This window comes from Sinohyriopsis cumingii, chromosome 3 (genome assembly GCF_028554795.1).
Source record: "Sinohyriopsis cumingii isolate HCF-2022 chromosome 3, ASM2855479v2, whole genome shotgun sequence".
Taxonomy (NCBI): Eukaryota; Metazoa; Mollusca; class Bivalvia; order Unionida; family Unionidae; genus Sinohyriopsis; species Sinohyriopsis cumingii.
The window spans coordinates 68,904,563-68,927,447 of NC_142963.1; the positions used below are offsets into that span (position 1 = coordinate 68,904,563).

At 33.2% G+C, this 22,885-nt stretch overlaps 1 protein-coding gene across 1 annotated transcript in view; it reads right to left on the minus strand.

Annotated features, from left to right (window-relative positions):
- Positions 1–2,824: 2,824 nt before the first annotated feature.
- LOC149803046 (nucleolar protein 11-like) overlaps positions 2,825–22,885 on the minus strand; it is a 50,678-nt gene continuing 30,617 nt past the window's right edge. The window contains exons 11-16 of the mRNA XM_089952602.1: positions 18,894–19,019; positions 12,262–12,366; positions 10,434–10,512; positions 9,558–9,650; positions 3,471–3,578; positions 2,825–2,976 (exon numbers count right to left, since the gene is read on the minus strand). Of these exons, the coding sequence (XP_089808728.1) occupies positions 2,854–2,976; positions 3,471–3,578; positions 9,558–9,650; positions 10,434–10,512; positions 12,262–12,366; positions 18,894–19,019 (634 nt within the window). The 3' untranslated portion in view covers positions 2,825–2,853. The remainder of the gene's footprint in view (positions 2,977–3,470; positions 3,579–9,557; positions 9,651–10,433; positions 10,513–12,261; positions 12,367–18,893; positions 19,020–22,885) is intronic.

A 22,885-nucleotide genomic window follows, 5' to 3' on the forward strand; every position in this document is an offset into this window, starting at 1 on the left:
TAAGAATCTGATCATGATGGAACAGGGCAATCCTATCTCCTTAACATTGTCAAGTTCCTTGCCCTGGGACAGGTTATGACAAGACAGGTCCCTATTTGTATCGTGTAAGATGGTATCTGAGTTGGACTACCATGATCCTGATCTGGCTCATATCTGGCAGGGATAAGAGACTGGCCACTGGTGTCTTGAAGCATCAGGACTATTGGTACTGCTAAAAAAGGTCTAGAGCTGGGTCTGTATGCGTAGCTACAGAAAAAAGGGATCTACTGATTTACCTTTTGACTGGTGAGCCCTCTGCATTGCCAGACTTGTCGATCAGGAATTTATTGACCAAGGTGTCACTATCGATGCTACTGATACCTCCTGAAATGCGTTTATCTGCTTTCACTTTCGACTTAGATTGGCTATCCCAATATTGTAGCCCACTTATTCTCCATCTTTACAGAGTGTATTTGACATATTTATCATACATGCCCTTTAGGTGTTTACACTGCTACCCATATTCTAAATTCACTAAATATAAATAGAGCAAGACAATATTTATACAGATGTATCCAGTCAAGTGTTGCTGTATAACCTCAAGAAATGGACATCACTGGACTACTATGCTATTTTGTTGAAAATGACCAATAAAGTAAGGATCCAAGTGATCGCCTGTACTGATAATATCATTATAAGTATCCAAGTAGATAATATTTAACTAAACACCATCTATAGAAACTTGGCTGTATCTATCTGAAAATAAGTCAAATTCTATACAGGAAACATGCATGCAATGTTGTTTAGAAATAACCAAGATGTGAAACAATCATAATTTTGTTCAGAAAACAAATTACATGCGTGACTTAAAGGTCTATAATTGATTGTGCAAAACAATGTGTTGAATGCGTGTACTATTGAAGACATCAGGTAACTACAGATGGGTGATCAACATTCATAACTTGCAACCTAAAACTTTGTCGTGAATAGAAAAGAGCAAGAGATAGTTGTAAATATAGATGGAGTATAATTCCTTGAGATGAAATCTCTATAGCTGAATACAAGAAATTCTCGACATTAGCTTTACATGGTCTCTAAAGACTGTGTTACCATGCTAACTACCTAGGCAGACAATTTTTAGCTATCATTGTTAGCTTAGGAGGGCTGGATTTGTGAGGTTGGAAGTCATACTCATATCATATTATCATCAAGTAACATATCAGAAGAAGAAATAAATAAAAATGATGGAGATGCATATATAGAAAGGTTTATATACAGTACATATTATGAATACAGAATGTTTGAAGCGTGATTAAAGTATTTAGCTTTAACCAAGTAATCAATACTTGCATATTCCCTTTCTCTCTCTCTCACACACAAATGCTCAAAAGGTCTCACCTAACATAGTTAGACCCTCTATCTCTTGCTCTGCAATGATACATTGCACAAACTGTCATGCTTGTGCCAGAGATGAACTTAATAACAATGCTGATGAAGGATTAGAAGCTGTAATTCTCTTGTCCTGCTGTTCATGAATAGCACTATATACCAAATATACTCAGTCAAGTCCAACTGCAGACCTAGACATGTTGTTGCTTAATGTGCCAGCAGATCTGGGTCTGTGCAGTCTGTTAGGAGTAATCAGTAGAATAAATTCTGGTCTGCAGGTGTGTTATGCTATGGCAGATCAGGATCTTTGTTGTTTGCAGTTTGACTCAAATTATATTGAGTATATACAGTACTGTAATGACAAGAAATCACTTATTCTTCATTCTTAATAGTCACATACATCACTTCCTTGTTCTTACTGGTAAAAATAACAATAGAAGGGTGGACTGAAGAATAAGAAATTATTCTCAATCAAGAAAACAATTATCTTTAAGGTAGAAATGATCAAAAGTCTTCTCTGCACGATATATTATAAAGGGTGATCATTTCCTTTTATCCAGTTCTCACTCAGCTGTGTAAGAGATCATAATGACTGTGACAGAAATAAGTAAGAAGTAAAAGACTGTAATACAAAGACAAAAATATTTGCTGCTTTAGCAGCAATAACTATAAACATGCCAGTTTTCTCTTTGATGTCTCACCTAATTACTAATTCAAAATTAGTAATTATTTAAGTTTTTCTATGATTATACATACACTTAACAAGTAATGCATTTTTTGTTTGATACATCTAAATAATAAACTGTATTCACAGTTGTTTGAAATGTGAATTTCTTTTTTTTTTTATTCCATTAAAAAACATCAAAATATGAGGATAAAGACTAATAGATATAAAAATCTGGGCAAATTGCAATAGATTTCAATCTCTTACTGTCATTCATAAATAATTTGGCAATATTTTCTGTTTTTGCACACGCAAATCTAATTTTCTAATTCAAGAACACTTCTGCATGAGTATTTCAAAGTATCTGATTTTTATGTATTATGATTTTTATGAAGAGAGGGTATTAATAAATTCCATAAATTATAGCAACTGATGAATCCATTATTCAGCATTAAAATCAGAAGTTTAAGCTTTCCAATAAAAAATGCTATCACCAAGCAAATGAATAAATTTCTTGACAGGAAAAGTGTTTCACGAGTTCTGTTTAAAGCTTAAGAACATAAAGAAATATTTCTCTTGAAATATGAACTTGTCTGGAGTAACTGTATCTGAGGAAATGCTGAATGCAGGACACAGTAACCTCATAATTATTATGTATTTTATAAACACTAATCATTGCTGTCATGTTATTTAGGGCACTTAAAACTCAAATTATGATAAAACATCATTTGAAAAAATCCTAAATGTGTAAATGTAACTTCCACATGAAAAAGGAACACTGTTGAAATCCAGTCATTTTAGTTTGTTTTTATTTTTGACTTTCAGTACACATGCAAAACTTCTATACAATATTGCCCGACCCTTTGTTTCTGTGGCAGGGAACTCTTTTCCTTCAGCTGTGCAAGTAGCGCTTCAACAACAGCTAATTCTTCACAGAACTCAACCTACAATAATAATAATAATAATAATAATAATAATAATAATAATAATAATATTAATAATATAAATATTAAAAGATTTGATAGTCTTTGAAACTGTTCTTTCAATTATTAAAGTTTTTGTTGCTTTTAGTTTTTTGCTTGTAATTTTTTTGGTAAATTTAAAATTAAAGCAAATACACGATTCTTTTTCTCCACATCAATATTGTTAGCATATCTGAGATATATGCACAAAATTCTCCCATGAAAATGAATAATAATTAGATGTATGGCATAAAACATGTCTTTACCTATTCTGATTGTACAGTTTCTTTATATTTACGCAGTTTAAATGATCTTCTAATATGTCCTTGAAATGGATGATTAACAAAATGCTGATCCTAGATTCTGTTTGACATGCTACTAGTTAATCAAGAATTTCATGACTTCCCTTGCTTACAGAGTAAGTGTTTGAAGTTTTGAGAAATAAATTACCCATGGTTGATAAAAGTAAAACTTACCTGAGACTGTACAACATTGTGCAGATTCAAAAGCAAAACATGTGCATCAGGTGAGATAACTAGCTGGGTCATGTGACTATCAATCAGCAAACCCAACCAATCAACAATCTGAAATTAGAAAATTAATACATTTATCTAGGCATCACTTAACTGCCGTCATAAGAAGTAGAAAAAAACAAGTATTTAGATAAATATTTTATAACTTCTATAAAAGAATGCACCGGAGTATGTTAGGCGTATCTTTCTAACTGTACTAGCTCCTGACACTTGATATGTACAAGTAGCGATAAGGACATCTTCAATCTTAAATAGCAAATAAATTTAGGAATAAAAATTGAAACTTCTACACAATAACTCTGGGCATTTATTATTATTATTGATAAAAGAAAAATATCTTCCAAACTGGTGATAATTTCCATAAACTGTTTACTTCCACACAAAGTTTTGTATAAATTCTGTGATGTAATCTTAAACAATTTGCTTCTTTGATAACACATAAGGTCCTCTTTTGCAAGGTTCTTAGAGGCCATAAAATACAGAACTTTCACAATGCTATCTCACTTGATTACCCTCTTCATGAAGACATGAAAACAAGGTATACTGCATTTGAGAAGGGCATATTTTAGCAAATCAGGTTTAACAAACAAGCAAAATGAATGAATATATGAACAATTGAATAAATAAATGTTTCACATACAAGAAAAATGTGTTTTTCTGTAGTAAACATACTTGCAAACAAAAAGAGATAGGAGCAATGGTGTAAGCAGTTGAAGAGAAATAATTTTATACTGGAAGTATGCCTTCAAAATGGCAGAGTTACAAAATTAATTTAGAAGAAGTGTTTATGTTTTCACTTTTATAATTGTTTGAATGAACTGAGGTAAACACTTTACATATGTCAATCATATAAAAAACATTTGAAACAATCATCAACCATTTATTTGTTGTTGTTTTTGTGTAGAGTTTAATGCCATTTTTCAGCACAAGATAGGCTATACATGGTGGCCAGTATAACTGGTGAAGGAAGAACCATGGAAAAAACCCGGAAGAACCATTGACCCACAAGAAGCTACTGGCAGACTTTCTCACGTACCCACATTAGCCAAGCCTGAGATTCAAACCCACACAGACATAGGTTAGATGGCAGTGATCCAGAAAGGTGAGCGCTTTAGACCACTTGGCCATTTGAGGCCCACCAATCATATGATGAATAATATAACTTCTCATAAAAAAATTGGAATGAATGCTGCTTTCATTGTTGTTACTTTTGTCTCATGTAAAACATACTTGGCAGAAAAGTCTGATAATATTGCCTTCAATGCTTTTATAGGACACATATCAAACATGTGGCTGCAAATTTCATTAGAATAGAAAGTGAACAGTGAGTTTTATATTAATCCTTAAAAGAAAAGAAACAATATAAACAACAATGAATGTCAAATCACTGTATGGCCTTTTCAAAATACTTGACCAACCCCTGATGAGGAAAAAGTGTAATCCAAGTGGACAAAAAGAGGAATCCAAGCAGAAAAAGAGGAATCCACATATAACATGCTAAAAATTCAATAAACAATGATTTATTTGCCCCTCTCATCTTTTAACATCCTTTACTGCTTCAAGTTTTCATATGTAGCACTTTTAGCTATTACAAAACAACAGATTTTAACGTTGCATTTTAAAACACTTTGTACCAGCTGAGACCATGAATGTTTTGCACGCCAGTAGAGCACAAAGTATTGGGTTACTGAGCCTGGATCTGAATTCACTTTTATTTTTGTTAACAATACTGAACAATCTCTCACAGTCAGCATTAGAATGGTAAAGAACCAATATTCCTTTCATAACCTGATAAAGAAGAGGAAATTTATATCTTCCAGTGATTGTGTCTTTTAGCTGGGAAATAAGGTGCTACTGCACATCAACTCTATCTGCATTAAGTATATTGTCAGGCAGAATCCCAACTTGATACTTCATTAATTCTCCTTCCAGATGATCCAAGGTAGACAAGGATGGCAATAGTAAGGGATATCTCTTGACAAAGAATCTAACACTTTTGAAGCTTTTTGTCTGTCTCTCATTTACATCAGCAACTGAAGCATTTAAAAGCACTTCATCTCCATATGGGAATTTCTGGAGCATGTAATCACAGGCTGTAGCATAATAATCTCTAACATTATCATAAAACACCTTCACAGCAAGAGTAGAATTGTGTTCTATGAATTCTCTTGCTTCTGTAACCAACAGCAAGATCTTCATTATCTTTCTATTAAGAACTCGGTAAATAACACCTCTGCATTTATAACATTCATGTCCGCACTTTAGTTCTGCTGTAAATAAGAAGTTACCTTAGTATTGGAGTTCGTGAGATGAGCTAATTTGATGTGTTTCTTTGTTTTCAAGTGTTTCTCCATGTCAAATTTACCACCATGCCAAATATTAAAATCGTTTCTGCACAGACTGCAATGAGCATGATGCTGCCCTAGAACACAGGGACTCGTTTCGTTGCTTATGACAGGTCAATTTTAAGCAATGATATGAGCCTCTGTGCCCAAGAATGGAACACTGTATTATGCCATTCATTTATTCATCTTTGAAGGATTCTTTTTTCTTTTTTTTGTGTCTTTTTCTGATCCACCTGCAAAATTCTTTGAAAACACGTGTGCTCTAACACAAACATTGACTAGAATACATCTGAAGACTTTTAGCGCCAAATAGTAAAATTCTTTCCATATGGTCGGCAATAGACGTCACGAGATGCTGCCCTGTCCTCATCTTTGGAGGATTCAGTTATTTTTTGTTTCATTTATTTTTTGCCTTTTTCTAATCCATCTGTGAAATTATTGGAAAGTAGATATTTTTGCTCTCATACACGCATCAACTAAAATAAATTATACTCTTTAGTGCCAAATACCTATAGACTGGTTCTGTACTAAATATAAAATAGAAAAAAAGAATCTGCGAGTAAAGATTAAAAATTAGAAAACCAGTCTGTTCTCTCCTCACTAAGCCATACAGCTGCTATAAATAGAATACGAGGTCGAAAGTTTGAAAGTAGAACCAGCATGTTTCTTGGTAATAGAAGAGTTGCTATAAATAGAACATAATACTGTTAGGAAAGTGCATGGACAAGCGTACTCTTATATTCTAGTTACGTAAAAGCCATCTTTTCTAAAATACGGTCTGTGGGATTAATGGGATGTTAATAAAAACAAGAAAACAAACAATTGATTTTTTTTGGAAGGTGGATATACTGAAAAAGCGTAATCCATATACGTTTACGCGTAAGGCGTAATTTAGTGAAAAAAGTGTAATGATTACGCCAAAAGCGTAATGGTTGGCATGTATGGACTACCTCCACAAAAACAGTAGCATTCTTCATGAGAAACTGTCTTTAGTTGCAAAGAGATTCTCATGTAAACAAGAACTTATATTAAGACAAACCTTTTTATTGTTTTTTGACAAGTTAAATAAGACTGTAAGCCAGGACCAATACCATCATTTGGGGGTGGGGGAAAGAAAGAGAGAGAAGGTATTATGTGCAAAATTGCTATTAAAAAAATAAGTAGTCTGAGAGCTACTAATTCCGATCATATTAAAAAACAATATTCATCAATGGTTTCATCATGCCAAAGACTTATAAAAATGGTACTAACAGCTGCCTTGCTAGGCACTCAGCATTAAGAGATTAGTGTTAGGACTGGTTGGCCTGATGTCAGGATAATGTGACTAGGTGGGACATGATGCTAAATGTCTGTGGCATGATGCCCAAGTGCTAGGCATCACTATAAACTGCCACACTGCAGACATCAAAGCAATGTGACTGCGAAATTTTTAAAGCTACATAAAAAATCCAAATCACACACACTGTATCAATTTAACCATAACACTGTGCTTTAATTTGTTTCAATAATTATTATTTAGATTGTTATTAATAATGTTCAGCGTTCTATTTCACCAGTCAGTGATCAAACAGGAATGCACAAAAAAATGAATGAATAAACAAATATAGTTGCAGAGAAGAGTCTAAAGGAAAGAGAAGATGTAAAAATGGATGAATGAAGAAATAATTAAAAAAAATGAATGAATGAACAGAGACAAATAACTGAATTACTAGGTATATGAACTGACACTCGAAAAAGAATAGACAAGAGGATACATGAATGACAAGTGCAAGATTATAAGAAAACTTACTCATTTTATTCCCATAATGGCACTTCATTTTTAAATAGACACTTTTACTAAAGTGAAACCAGGAAGGGAAATACAATTGCAAGGTGTACATTATTTAGTGTTTTTTTCAGACTGAGCAAGAAAATATATGTTCTTAGCCAGTGGCCCTCTGGCACACATAAAATAAACTGTCAAAATAGTCTGTAAGTCACTGTTCTTCCCTAATCAGTGCGCTTAGAGATAAAAAACAAGTCTTTATTTAATGTACATCTGGTTTTTTTCCATCTGTGTGTTGTCAGTATATAAGTGATACAAGCAGAGCAACATATTATCACATTAGATCATGGACAATCCTCAGGTGCCATAATAAACAGGTGTGTTGATTAAATATACCTTCAGTTAATCACCACTTGTTTATCTGTGATAAAGTGAGGATCCATATTTGTTATTATTATTTTTGCATGAAGTAAATAGAAATAACGTTTAAAACATATTCTTAACATTGCAGAGTGTCATTGTTTTTTCTGAACAATTTCTTTATGGCCTATGGATTCAGTGACATTTTCTCTGCCACAAGTTTTGGCTTGACTTGAAGGTACATGGGCATGAATAAAGACAACATGAAAGTCCATTACTGTACTGCATTATAAAATTAAGTCTTATAACTCAAATAAATAAACATGTCTGTGTTGTATGAGGGTATGTGCTATAATGAAGTACTTTACAGTGAAGAATCACTGTCTTGTTTAAAACTGACCAGTCATACCAAATGTCACAAATCTAGTTTTCTAAGTACAGTCCAGTAGTGAACATAACTAAATTCTATCTATCAATATACAGCTAACTGGTTGCCTATTTTTGCTGCACAGGTTTTGAGTGATGGAAGTGTATTTTGTGAACACTATAAACTAAAGTTTAGATTTTAAAATGTGGATAATAGATGTGATGTAAATAAACTGTCTCTATGTATTCATGTATACACTAGTAGAAACACAAATGTGAGTGAACACCAATTTCTCTTCTGACTTGACCCAAATGAATCCATGTTAACTTGACGGATAAATAGTTCAAATTGATGAGGGGGCCCCGAGTGGCCGAGTGGTCTAAAGCACTCTCCGTTACGGATCACTGCCATCTCACCTCTGTCTGCGTGGGTTTGAGTCTAGGATTCGGCTAACGTGGGTATGTGAGAAAGCTTGCCAGTAGCTTCTCGTGGGTCGGTGGTTCTTCCCAGGGTTTTCCCGGGTTCTTCCTCCACCATTAATACTGGCTGCCATGCATAGCCTATCGTGTGCTGAAATATGGCGTTAAACCCCACAACAACAATAACAAACTGATAAGGGCTTCAAATTATTTTTTTTAAATTAATTTTGACATGGATACAGGTAATAAAGTATGCAAGTTAAAAATACTATGCAAGATCTTAAAATACTATGCAAGATCTTAAAATACAATGCAAGTTCTTAAAATGTTATGCAAGATCTTAATATACTATGCATGATCTTAAAATGCTATGCAAGATCTTAAAATACTATGCAAGATCTTAAAATGCTATGCAAGATCTTAACATACTATGCAAGATCTTAAAATGCTATGCAAGATCTTAACATACTATGCAAGATCTTAAACTGCTATGCAAGATCTTAAAATACTAGGCAAGATCTTAAAATAGCAACATCTTAAAATACTATGCAACATCTTAAAATACTATGCAAGATCTTAATATACTATGCACGATCTTAATATACTATGCACGATCTTAAAATTCTATGCAAGATCTTAAAATACTATGCAAAATCTTAAAATACTGATGCTAATCTGACACCAGTTATTAGTAAACATGGTGTTTTCTCGCCTGTAAAAAGCTACAAAATCTCAGAAGCAATATCTAATTTGATTTCCTGTCAATTTACTTACATTTTTGTTAGATGGTGTAGCAGACTTCTCTTTCTCCTCTGGCAAATTAAATGAATTGTCTTCTATCAAGCTGCACAGACACTGAAGGAGTTTCTGAATAGAAAAATGAAAGATAATGGATGAATTCCTTGTCATAATATGCCCAAGTTCAAACAAGAAAAAACAGATCTAATAACAGAAAATGTATTGAAGATTTAACTTCTATAGATGTAACAGAAATAATTTGTGACACTAACATTGTTAATTGTATTCATCGACGTGTGATTATGAAACTTCATCAAACGAGTCAAAATTTGTATGCAGGAACCATAAAGCTTGTGTATGAATTCATAACTGGATGGTGGGATATCCCTATTTCATATCAGTGGTAATAATGAAAATACTAATGGTGAGATAACTGACATTTTTACATTAAAAACCAAGATGATGTTAATTTTCTGGCATGTATGGCAGATAAATATATCACTTATGACCTTATAATTTTATCATACATATGAGGAAAAAAAGAATGATTGACTTAACTTATAAATCATAAACTTTTTAGTATCATCAAATGTGGCTAGAAATGATTCAAAATTAAAAGCATTTTGACAAGCTATATATTATACTGGGCCTGCAAATTAGGGTCAATACTACTTGAAATCATCAACAGAGAAACAGCAAAGACCCTGATTTGTGGGCAGATTATATGACGGCAGATCTGGGTCTATGCTGTTCGCAGTTTGTGTGGATTTCAGACATATAATAATGGACACAAAAAGGTATGATCATCTGAATATAATTATTCTTACATTTTCATAATTAAAGGTGAGGATGAAAATTATGAACATTGTGCCGCTATAAATGAACTCAATTAAATTTCTAACATGTACTTACAAGAACATCCCTGAAAGCAAGAGAGCGTAAACATTCCAGAAGAAATACGTCACTGAATGGCATCCTCAGAACACATTTACTGTCTACGTCAAGGAAATATAAGGTTCAGGATGAATGAGTCTAAACTTTATTATTGTTACAATATATGTTTTCAAAAATTAAAAACAATATTTTCATAAACTGTAAATTGTTCTTTCACACCAGTCACACCAAATTTTTAATGGAATCTTTAACAGGCGAGATTGAGCAGTATAAATAGTGTCTGCATCAATTATGATGTTCAAAAACAGAAGCTATAATACCAAAATTCTTGATGGCTGGTTGAAAATCACAGAGAAATTCACAGGATTTTCATGAAGCTTTTAATGTTATGTTGCCAGTACTGGATTAAAGTTCAAATCTAGTGCCATCTTGTGCAAAGGAAGGTAATGGGCAAGAGTTACTGCCCTTTGTCTATATGATAAATAAAAGAAGTTTTTGGAAGGGCTGGATTTGGGAGGTAGCAGAGCTTACTTTCTAACTTTAATGTAATTGGGGAAAGTACTTAAAGAAGAAACATAAATATACTGTGCTATCTCTATGGTTTAAGGAGAATGGATGGAAAATTCCACATATTTATCTATAAACATCTGTACTTTCTGCAGTTTTTCTTACATCATCAATCCTTAAAAAATAGAACTTTATGTTGATCTGTCATTTTTAGGACAGGAAGCCTTGTTCTAAATAAAATTTTGCAAAGTTTTGGGACAAGGGAAATAATAATATTATTCTAAGAATTATTTGCTGACTTGATAAATAATAACAATTAGCAATGTGTTCTTGAAATATGGATGCCCAGCCATAGTGTCTGAAATGACTTAAATGCAAAACTTAACAAAGATGTGTTGGGTGGATGTCCAGATGAACATACTGATGGACAATGGTACCACAATATCTGTCCCAGGCATAAAGGAAATATCAGGCTCATGACTGGTTTTGTTTTGGTGGGTTTAATGCCATATTTCAACACATGATAGAGGATGAACACCGAAAGAACCATCAACTTACAGGAAGCTACTGCCAAGCTTTCTCACTCATGCAGAGGTGAGATGTGTGAGTGATCTGTAAAGATGAGCAACTTAGACATCTCACCAACCCTAGGCCAGATCAAGCTCATGAAATAATTAGCTACACTGTATGTCAATGTGGTCATGTATGTACCTTTCCTGATCTTAAAAAATACTAATTGTTGTTTAAAAATTGAGTACTAATGCAGTTTTGTAAAAGTTTGTTCCTTCAATATTATTATGTGATCTGCACCACTGTTGTCATCACAAAACTTTCATCAAAATATTTATCAACTGCTGTGGACTTTACTGGCCAGAACCAGGATTCAAACTTGGGACTGTACAGACAGCTATCCAAGCACAATTATGCTAGATGGATCATGTCGTTCATAAACAGTACGTCATATGATACAGGACTATGGTTTATCTTTATCCACTTGATTCCCTGAAAGGATCAGATCTGAATCTTTGTTTACCCAATGTGAACAGATATTATAACTATTCACTGTTGGGATTAGGATTCCTTAACTGAATGTTGTACTTTGAAAGACAGACTGACTTGAATGATTCCTGCTTTGTAGGCAATACAGCTGCATTATTCGAGTTAAAGGAGATGGAAAGATCACAAGGTCAGTAATGAATGGAACTATTTACAGTCTGCATTAAGGAGATGGAAAGATCATGAGGTCAGTAATGGAATGGAACTATTTACAGTCTGTATTATTCAAGTTAAAGGAGATGGAAAGATCATGAAGTCAGTACAAAATGTTTAAAAAGGATACATTAAATGGGCTTGTTGTGGTGTCAATCCTTCAAGGCAACCGTTCTCAGAATCTGTTTCCATAGCAACATCAACTTCAGTTTCAATGACAGACTTATTTTCGGGTCTAAAAGACAAAAGAAACAAATGAGAAGATTCAGTGTGAGACAGAGCAAAGATAAAGCAAGTCTTTTTTAAAGTTTCATAAAATATATGCATTTCTATTTTATAGGATAAATTTGTACAGAATATTCTCTGCAACTCACACATAAAATGGCTGATAAGGGCAACTGAAGCATCAATTTGGTGCATAATTTGAAATAGTATATACATGTGTATGTATGTATGTATGTCTGTACGTACGTACGTATGTTTGTATGTACCGTATTTGCAGGCCTATAAGTTGATACTTTTTACCAGAAAATCTTCGCTTCATCTTACACTGTGAATCGACTTATATATGGATTCTGTCATCCAAATCACTTTATCGTATGTCACATAAAAATTCTCCAAAAAGTATGAATAATAATGTGTAAAAACATTTCATTTTAGGGAAGAGATCGTGTATAGGACCCCACACTGACAAGGATTTTAAACAATTACACGATCATTGGTATTAAAAATTAACTTACATCAGATGTAATTGCACAAAAGCAGCATGCATTAGTTATATACGTTGTTTGCAATATACATTGTTTAAATTTGATACGAGTGCATCAGAATTGACAAGTTAGAAGATGAATAATCATGACAAAGGCAAATATTCCATCACAATTTTCTTACTGCGCCTCATGATAAAATAAAAATTATGCCCCATTATGAATGAGAAAGAGAGAGAGAGAGATGGTAATCTGTATTGTTCACTTACTGGATGACTGTGACCATACTCATGTACAAAAGTGCAGTAAAATATTCCATTAACAATTAATGCCACTAGGTAAGCAATTTTGTCTAGTTTTATCACTTCCACTGTGAATCATGTGGCTTTGTAGTGGAATTTACATGCTTATTAAGTATGCTACAGCTGTAGTTAGGTTTTTCAAAGCTAACACCTGTTTGAGGTAAAGATTTGGCAGATCAGATCACATTAGTGAGGCTGGGGCAATAAGGTGAGAGAAAAAAAACCACGAAGACCTGGAAAATCTCTCTATCACATATTTCATGCCATATTTTATTTTGATCATGAGTGCAAGAAGAAAAATGCAAGGGAATACATACGCAGCTCTCTTCCCCAAAAAATGTGGAAAGCATTTTAGTATTAATGATGCAATTTCCCTATTGATGGTAATCTGAAATAGCATACAGTGATACTTTTAATATTTATGAAACCGGAAGTAATTATAGTTTAATTCCACACAACATCACAAATTTTATCCTATCTGTAACTCAATAAATGTTCAGGTCTGTGTCATTATATGTAGCTAAAAGTACATAATACATTTAAAATACTTCATGTGAAACAAATTAGGTATTTCTAGTTACATTTAATGATCCCAACTGTAAAGGTTACTGAGTTACAGAAAGAATAAAATTTGTGATGCTGTGTGAAACAAAGTGAAATTGACAAAGCCAAGGTATCAATTTGGTCTCATATTATACTCAGCATCAACTTATATATGGGTGAAGGATGTAAAATTTTTAAAAAAATTCTCATTTTACATAGACTTTGCATTGACTTATAGGCCAGCAAATATGGGAGGGAGGGATGGATGGATGGATGGAGGGACAGACGGATGGGTGGATGGATGTATGCATGCATGCATCCAATGATGTATGTATGTATGTATGTATGTATGTATGTATGTATGTATGTATACATGCATGCATGCATGCATGCATGTGTATGTACATATGTAATTATGAAGAAGATGACTGAGGCTTTTATAAACAAATCAGAAGATTGGAAGGGGGCTGTGAAGGTGTGGGTCACTGGGGACAGTACCTCTTTATTAGGCCAAAAATTATTTTCAGGAAATAGAGACCATCTAAACTAGCTCTCCTGGTACATTTATTTACTATTAATTTTTAATAACTAGGTAATATTTTATTCATCTGATCAATGCTAAACATGAAACATGGTTAAGAAGTGAAATTGAAAAAATAATGAAGGCACTTTAACTCCTGTATTATCAAATGTAAATTTAATATCAAATTTCTGTGCTTTCTACTCATGCATACTCATTCTCACATGGCTCTCTAATGCTTTTATTCACATAAAGTACAAACTATGTCTTTCTGACACAAGTCTAATGCTTTTTTTCACATAAAGTACAAACTATGTCTTTCTGACACAAGTCTAATGCTTTTTTTCACATAAAGTACAATTTATGTCTTTCTGACACAAGTCTAATGCTTTTTCTCACATAAAGTACAAACTATGTCTTTCTGACACAAGTCTAATGCTTTTTTTCACATAAAGTACAAACTATGTCTTTCTGACACAAGTCTAATGCTTTTTCTCACATAAAGTACATACTATGTCTTTCTGACACAAGTCTAATGCTTTTTTTCACATAAAGTACAAACTATGTCTTTCTGACACAAGTCTAATGCTTTTTTTCACATGAAGTACAATTTATGTCTTTCTGACACAAGTCTAATGCTTTTTTCACATGAAGTACAAACTATGTCTTTCTGACAAGTCTAATGCTTTTTTTCACATAAAGTACAAACTATGTCTTTCTGACACAAGTCTAATGCTTTTTTTCACATAAAGTGCAATATATGTCTTTCTGACACAAGTCTAATGCTTTTTTCACATAAAGTACAATTTATGTCTTTCTGACACAAGTCTAATGCTTTTTTTCACATAAAGTGCAATTTATGTCTTTCTGACACAAGTCTAATGCTTTTTTTCACATAAAGTGCAATATATGTCTTTCTGACACAAGTCTAATGCTTTTTTTCACATAAAGTACAATATATGTCTTTCTGACACAAGTCTAATGCTTTTTTCACATAAAGTACAATTTATGTCTTTCTGATACAAGTCTAATGCCTTTTTTCACATAAAGTACAATTTATGTCTTTCTGACACAAGTCTAATGCTTTTTTTCACATAAAGTACAATTTATGTCTTTCTGACACAAGTCTAATGCTTTCTTTTCACATAAAGTGCAATTTATGTCTTTCTGACACAAGTCTAATGCTTTTTTCACATAAAGTGTAATTTATGTCTTTCTGACACAAGTTTAATGCTTTTTTTCACATAAAGTGCAATTTATGTCTTTCTGACACAAGTTTAATGCTTTCTTTCACATAAAGTGCAATTTATGTCTTTCTGATACAAGTCTAATGCTTTTTTTCACATAAAGTGCAATTTATGTCTTTCTGACACAAGTCTAATGCTTTTTTTCACATAAAGTGCAACTTATGTCTTTCTGACACAAGTTTCAGCATGATGTTCTGGGAAAGCTGAGATTTCAGAAAAAAATGTCCAGTTTCAATTTCCTGCTCTGTCTATACCAATTCCCATACATTTTTAGTAACTCAGCTGATATGACATATTCTCTAGCATTTAAACTATGCAGTTTGCCACCACCCCGATGCTATTTCTTGTGTATGAAGAGGGAAGAAAAGTGACTAATTTTGACTACATGTGGGCATAGAGTTGTTCTACAACAAATTCGGCATAGAGTTGTTCTACAACAAATTCACTTATCATATTCAGACACAATCTACTGGTGACCAAGCAGGACACAATGATAGAATAGGATGACCTCCCCATTTTCTCTGTGAATTTATGCAAATGTCAAGAACCCTCCTAATTGTAAAAAAGTAGAAATTTAAAAAAGGGGAAAAGTTCAATTTCTCTAAGTGTGTGTGCGTGTGTGTGTATTTTATGGCCTGTATGCACAATCCTCCTGGCTATATAGTGCCAGTAAAAGTAAAATTTCCCAAAAGTCATGGTTACAGTTGCAAAGTCAACAAGTGTGAATGGATGGACAGATGGAAAAGGTCATTACTGTAGAGACCATGCAGATCAGAGCTCTAATAATGCTGATTTAGGCATAATATGCCTGTGTTTAAAATGAATATTGCAACTGACGTAGAAAATAGATGACTCTCAAAAACCTGAATACAGCACCCTGACATTGTTAATTCTGTTGCCACTGCCACCAGTCAGAAAAGAGCTACTTCTATTGCCATTCTTAAGCAAGACAAAATGCTTTAATGTTATGGTTTTATGAAGTAAAAATGAGAGCAATGCATAAAGGATATGACATGCTCATCTTGTAACCTTTTCCCTAGTAATGCCCTTGACTTGTGAAATAAGGACTCAACTACTGTATGAAAGGTGTGGATCAGGGTAAAGTGTCACCAAAATGTTTGTTGGAGTTAAAAAGTGACAAAGTGGATGAGAAAACAGACTAGTGATTTGCATTATTCCTTGTTGTGACCTTGCGGGCAGGAGGTATATGCAAGAATTTGTTAACTCAAGTTACATAACTGGCTTAAGCTTCATTAAAATACATCATTACTGGTTCAAATGTTGTACCCATACAAGTCTATAACTCACTGATTTATATTGTCCTCTGTTGTGACCTTGACCTTGAGGCTAGGGGGCATGGCTATGGTGTGTGACACACATTCCATTCATGATATAATATGGTGTGCGACACATTGTCTAATCAAGATATAATATGGAATATAACACAGTCTATGGTGTGTGACATAATATCTAATCACGATATATGTCTGACACTGTCTAATCATGATAAATGGTTTGGGAAAGTATCATTAAAATATCTTTGTGGTTCAAAGGTATAATCTGGACAATGATACAAGCTGGAGTTACATTTTCCCTTGCTGCAACTTTAACCTTGTACTAGTGGGTGTGGCTATGATATATGACACACTGTCAATACGTGACATGACTAGTTAAAGTTTAATTAAAATATCTTCAATGGTTCAAAAAAATTATATTTTGGACAATTACAAAAGTCCCAGAATTACATTTTCTTTGCTACTACCATGACCTTAAGGTAGTGGGCATATATATGGCACAGGCCACACTGTCTAGTCATGATGTACACTTAGGCCAAGCTTTATTAAAAATATCTTCACTGGTTCAAAATTTATAATCTGGATAAGGAGATAAAAACACTTTTTCCTTGTTGTGACCATGATCTTGAAGAAGGGCTATTGCTGTGGCACATGACACACCAAAAACCAGTCGCCAAAACATATTTATGGGTAAAGTTTCATTAAAATATTTTTAGTGATTCAAAAGTTATACTCCAGACAAGAATACATCACAAAACTATGTGGGTGTTGGGTGGATAACTGGTCTAAAAGGCTTGCCTTTACTGATCGCTGCCATTTCACCTCTGTCCAGGTGAGTTATCGTCTTGGGCTCAGCAAATGTGGGTATGTGAGAAGGCTGCCAGTAGCTTTCCATGGACCAGCGGTTTTTACCAAGGTTTGTTTCTGTGGTTCTTCCTCAATCAGATATACTGGCAGCCATATATAGACTATCTTGCACTGAGAAATGGCATTAGACCCAAACCAACTACAACAACACAAAATTATGTTTACCCTCATTGTGACCTTGATCTTGAAAAATATATGACTGTGGTATGTGGTACACTATCTAGTCAAGATACATACTTGAGCAAACTTTATTAATATATAATCAATGTGTTCAATAAGTTAGGACTTAAGGTCTCAAACTATGTAACAGAAAGAAGCAAAACCAACAAGTTTAATAAAATTACCAAACAATTTATTTCTCTCAGTTTCAAAGTGAAAATTTAAGAGACATCTACAATACTGTGCATTAGATCCCAAATAATCCTAAGTGTCCTATGACAAGTCCAAAATTATAGAATTTTCCAAATGAATTCCAACAGTCTTGAATATCCTAATGTACCAATAATCTTGAATGCCCAGACATACAAATAGTACTGAATGCCCTGATTTACCAGTAGTCTTGAATGTATTGACAATAATCCAAAAGTAATGTTTAACTCCAATAAGTGAATAAGCACTTTGTAATTCCAATGAATAATTTAAATAAATAATTCCTCTCAAATTACACCTCAACACAACTGCAAACTCTGACCACAGATTCCCAAAGACTGATATGAAACAGGAATGACTTGCTTACCAAACCTTTATATATACAAATACCCACTTGACCTGCAATGGTTTGTTCTGGAAAATTCCACTAACTCTTGAACTTAAGTTTAGTAAACATCTTGTGTCCTGCTTAAAATCATGACAATTAGGCAAAACCCCATTCACTCCCTTCAATCACAATCATGACAAAAGTTAGGTAGACAAAAATCAAACACACAATATAAATTAAATATACATAACAAATGGTCCAAAACTTAAATTCCAGACATTGCCAAAAGTCACAGAATTATATTGTCCCTTGCTGTGATTCTGACAATGAGGCAGTGGTCCTAGTCATGGTATGCAACACACCACTTAGTCATTATATACATTTGTGCAAGTATTAAAAACATATCTCCAAGTACTGCAAAGTTATGGTCTTGCCAAGCAAATGTTAATGAATGGACAATGCCATAAACTAATATGCACAATTAAATATATAATAAACACTAATTCTAAAATAAATGATTAGTTAGTAATAGAATCATTGAATCTGACAGCAATGCCAGAACAAATAAAACTAATTGTTCTTACTGTAGGATGAATGCCATTAGAGTACACAATGCCTTCTCTGGGACATCATGTACAATGTTGAGAGCTTCAGAGATCAGAGCTACTTCCCCATGCTGTATCAGAGCTTCAAAGAGGGCTGGAACCAAGCTGTAAAACGCAAGAATTTAAACAATCCATGCTATACTCATATCAATGATGGCTTGAATGATGATAAACAAGGTAATTTAAAAATGATGGCTTGAATGATGATAAACAAAGTAATTGAAAAATGATGGTTTGAATGATGATAAACAAGACAATTTAAAAATGATGGCATGAATGATGATAAACAAGGTAATTTAATGATGATGGCTTGAATGATGATAACCAAGGCAATTTAATGATGATGGCTTGAATGATGATAAACAAGGTAATTTAATGATGATGGCCTGAATGATGATAACCAAGGCAATTTAATGACGTTGGCATGAATGATGATAAAGTAATTTGATGATGATGGCTTGAATGATGATAAATGAAGTAATTTAATGATGATGGCTTGAATTATGATAAACATAGTAATTTGATGATGATGGCTTGAATGATGATAAATAAGGTAATTTAATGATGATGGCTTGAATTATGATAAATAAGGTAATTTAATGATGATGGCTTGAATTATGATAAATAAGGTATTTTGATGATGATGGCTTGAATGATGATAAATAAGGTAATTTAATGATGATGGCTTGAATTATGATAAACATAGTAATTTGATGATGACGGCTTGAATGATGATAAACAAGGTAACTGAAAAATGATGGCATGAATGATGATAAACAAGGTAATTTAATGATGATGGCATGAATGATGATAAATAAGGTAATTTAATGACGATGGCTTGAATGATGATAAAGTAATTTGATGATGATGGCTTGAATGATGATAAATGAGGTAATTTAATGATGATGGCTTGAAATATGATAAACATAGTAATTTGATGATGATGAATGATGATAAATAAGGTAATGTAATGATGATGGCTTGAATTATGATAAACATAGTAATTTGATGATGATGACTTGAATGATGATAAACAAGGTAACTGAAAAATGATGGCATGAATGATGATAAACAAGGTAATTTAATGATGATGGCATGAATGATGATAAACAAGGTAATTTAATGATGATGGCTTGAATGATGATAAACATAGTAATTTGATGATGATGGCTTGAATGATGATAAACAAGGTAATTTAATGATGATGGCATGAATGATGATAAACAAGGTAATTTAATGATGATGGCTTGATTGATGATAACCAAGGCAATTTAATGACGATGGCTTGAATTATGATAAACATAGTAATTTGATGATGATGACTTGAATGATGATAAACAAGGTAACTGAAAAATGATGGCATGAATGATGATAAACAAGGTAATTTAATGATGATGGCATGAATGATGATCAATAAGGTAATTTAATGACGATGGCTTGAATGATGATAAACATAGTAATTTGATGATGATGGCTTGAATGATGATAAATAAGGTAATTTAATGACAATGGCCTGAATGATGATAAATAAGATAATTTAGATTATGATGGCTTGAATGATGATAAAGTAATTTAATAATGATGGTTTGAATGATGATAAAAAAGGTAATTTAATGGCAATAGCTTGAATGATGATAAAAAGGTAGTTTAATAGGGATGGCTTGAATTAAGATAAATCAGGTAATTTAATGACAATGGCTTGAATGATGACAAATAAGGTAATTTAATGATGATGGCTTGAATTATGATAAATCAGATAATTTAATGATGATGGCTTGAACGATGACAAATAAGGTAATGTAAATTATAATGGTATGAATGATGATAAATAAAGTAATTTAATGGTGAAACAAACAGAGTGGAATATAATGATGAAAGACCTGACTGTTGCCAAAATCGATAACTGACAATGCATGTAATTCCAGTCTGTAATGTATCCACAAAGTCGTGAAGTATTGATTTTTCTCTTTGGAGACAACTTCCAAGTCTACACCTGGGCTGCATTCAACATTATGAACAATTATGAAACATTAGGTTAGACCTATGCTAATAATCTTTGTGCAAGGATTGCCAGCAAATGGTGCTTGGTGGCAAAAGTTTACAACTAAGAGACGTAGCTTGCCATGAACAATGCATGCAAATTTTGCTTCACTTACAAAGAGCTTGTCAACTTGTACATGTGAACAGATGCTTGGAGAAGTGGTTAATCTTTACCTTGAGTGTTATCCATCCTCACATTTAGACCCATTTACTCAACACTTACAATACATAATAAATGTACCTTTTCAAAGGACATGTAATGATTATCTGATAATCTCTGAGCCATTTTGTCCACACTGCTGAAAATTTCCTCGAGAGGATGGACTGTTCAGCAGTGCATAATTGTCTTCCAGTGTGAGAGTGCTTAATGCCTCCTTTACTAAACAAGCCCTGGTATTGGTTTCTATTTCACAGTAATGATAGCTGAAACATGCCTGGTGACCAATGCTAATAACATCCACAGTGATCAATAAAGGGAGTGCCAGGGGTAGTACAACACTCCTCTACTTTGCTGAGGCAAGGTAATATCTGGAATAAGCTACACTAGCCATAGAATATCTGCAATTCTGCAAACCAAGGCAGAATGGCAAACAACATCACATACTCAGACCTCCAAACACATAATATGGAAACAATCTCCAGCTCAGTAAGTTATCTTAGATGAGCACAGCAGCTATCAACTATTGTATAACAGACACTAATATGGACTACTAACCTTATTTCAATGGGTTACTGACCTTATTACTATCAGCTACTGACTTTATTACAATGCACTACTGACCTTATTTATATGGGTAAATGACCTTATTACTATCAGCTACTGACTTTATTACAATGGGCTACTGACCTTTTTACTATGGGCTATTGACCTTATTAAAATGGGCTACTGACCTTATTATAACGGGCTACTAACCTTATTACTATGGGCTACTGGTCTTATTACTATCAGCTACTGACCTTATTATCATGGGCTACTGATCATATTACCATGGGCTACTGACCTTATTACTATGGGCTACTAGTCTTATTATAATGGGCTAGTGACCTTATTATATTCAATGGCTACTGATCTTATTACTATGGGCTACTGACCTTATTACCGTGGGGTACTGACCTAATTACAATGGGCTACTGACCTTATTACAATGGGCTACTGACCTTATTACTATGGGCTACTGGTCTTATTATAATGGGCTAGTGACCTTATTATATTCATTGGCTACTGATCTTATCACTATGGGCTACTGACCTTATTACCGTGGGGTACTGACCTAATTACAATGGGCTACTGACCTTATTACAATGGGCTACTAACCTTATTATAATGGGCTACTGAGCTTATTACAATTGGCTACTGACCTTATTACTATAGGCTTTTGACCAATCTAATTGCAAAGCAAGGTGCAAATGTTTATCTTTACTCCACATGTCAAGCATATGTTCATTAAACCCAGTGGGTAAACTAAACAATTTGTCTACAAAACATACAATTCCAAGTCTTTACAACTTCAATATTTCTTGTCCAATTTCCACTATACTTAAATGTCCTCTATCAATAATACTGATTTCTATTTTTTGGACTGAAAAGCTGATCTTAAAGAAGTAGAAAAGCTTATTATTTTATTTTATTTTATTTATGTCTTTGGACACTGCTTGTTTATGAACACCAATATAATTTTTTTATTTCTTGTAATTTTTGGACATTATTTTCAAAGAAATTTATTTATTCACTCATTTTAGGACACAACCATAGTACTACAATTACAAGACATGAGTAAAGACATGATGAAAAGTTAAATATGATTCAAATTTTTAAAAATTGTGAGAACCACATTTTCTCATTAGATTTCTAACACGTAGATGATGAACATTTGTTTCAAAACTATTTTACAGAAGACAAAAATCTCAATCTTAAAAAGTTCAGTAAATAA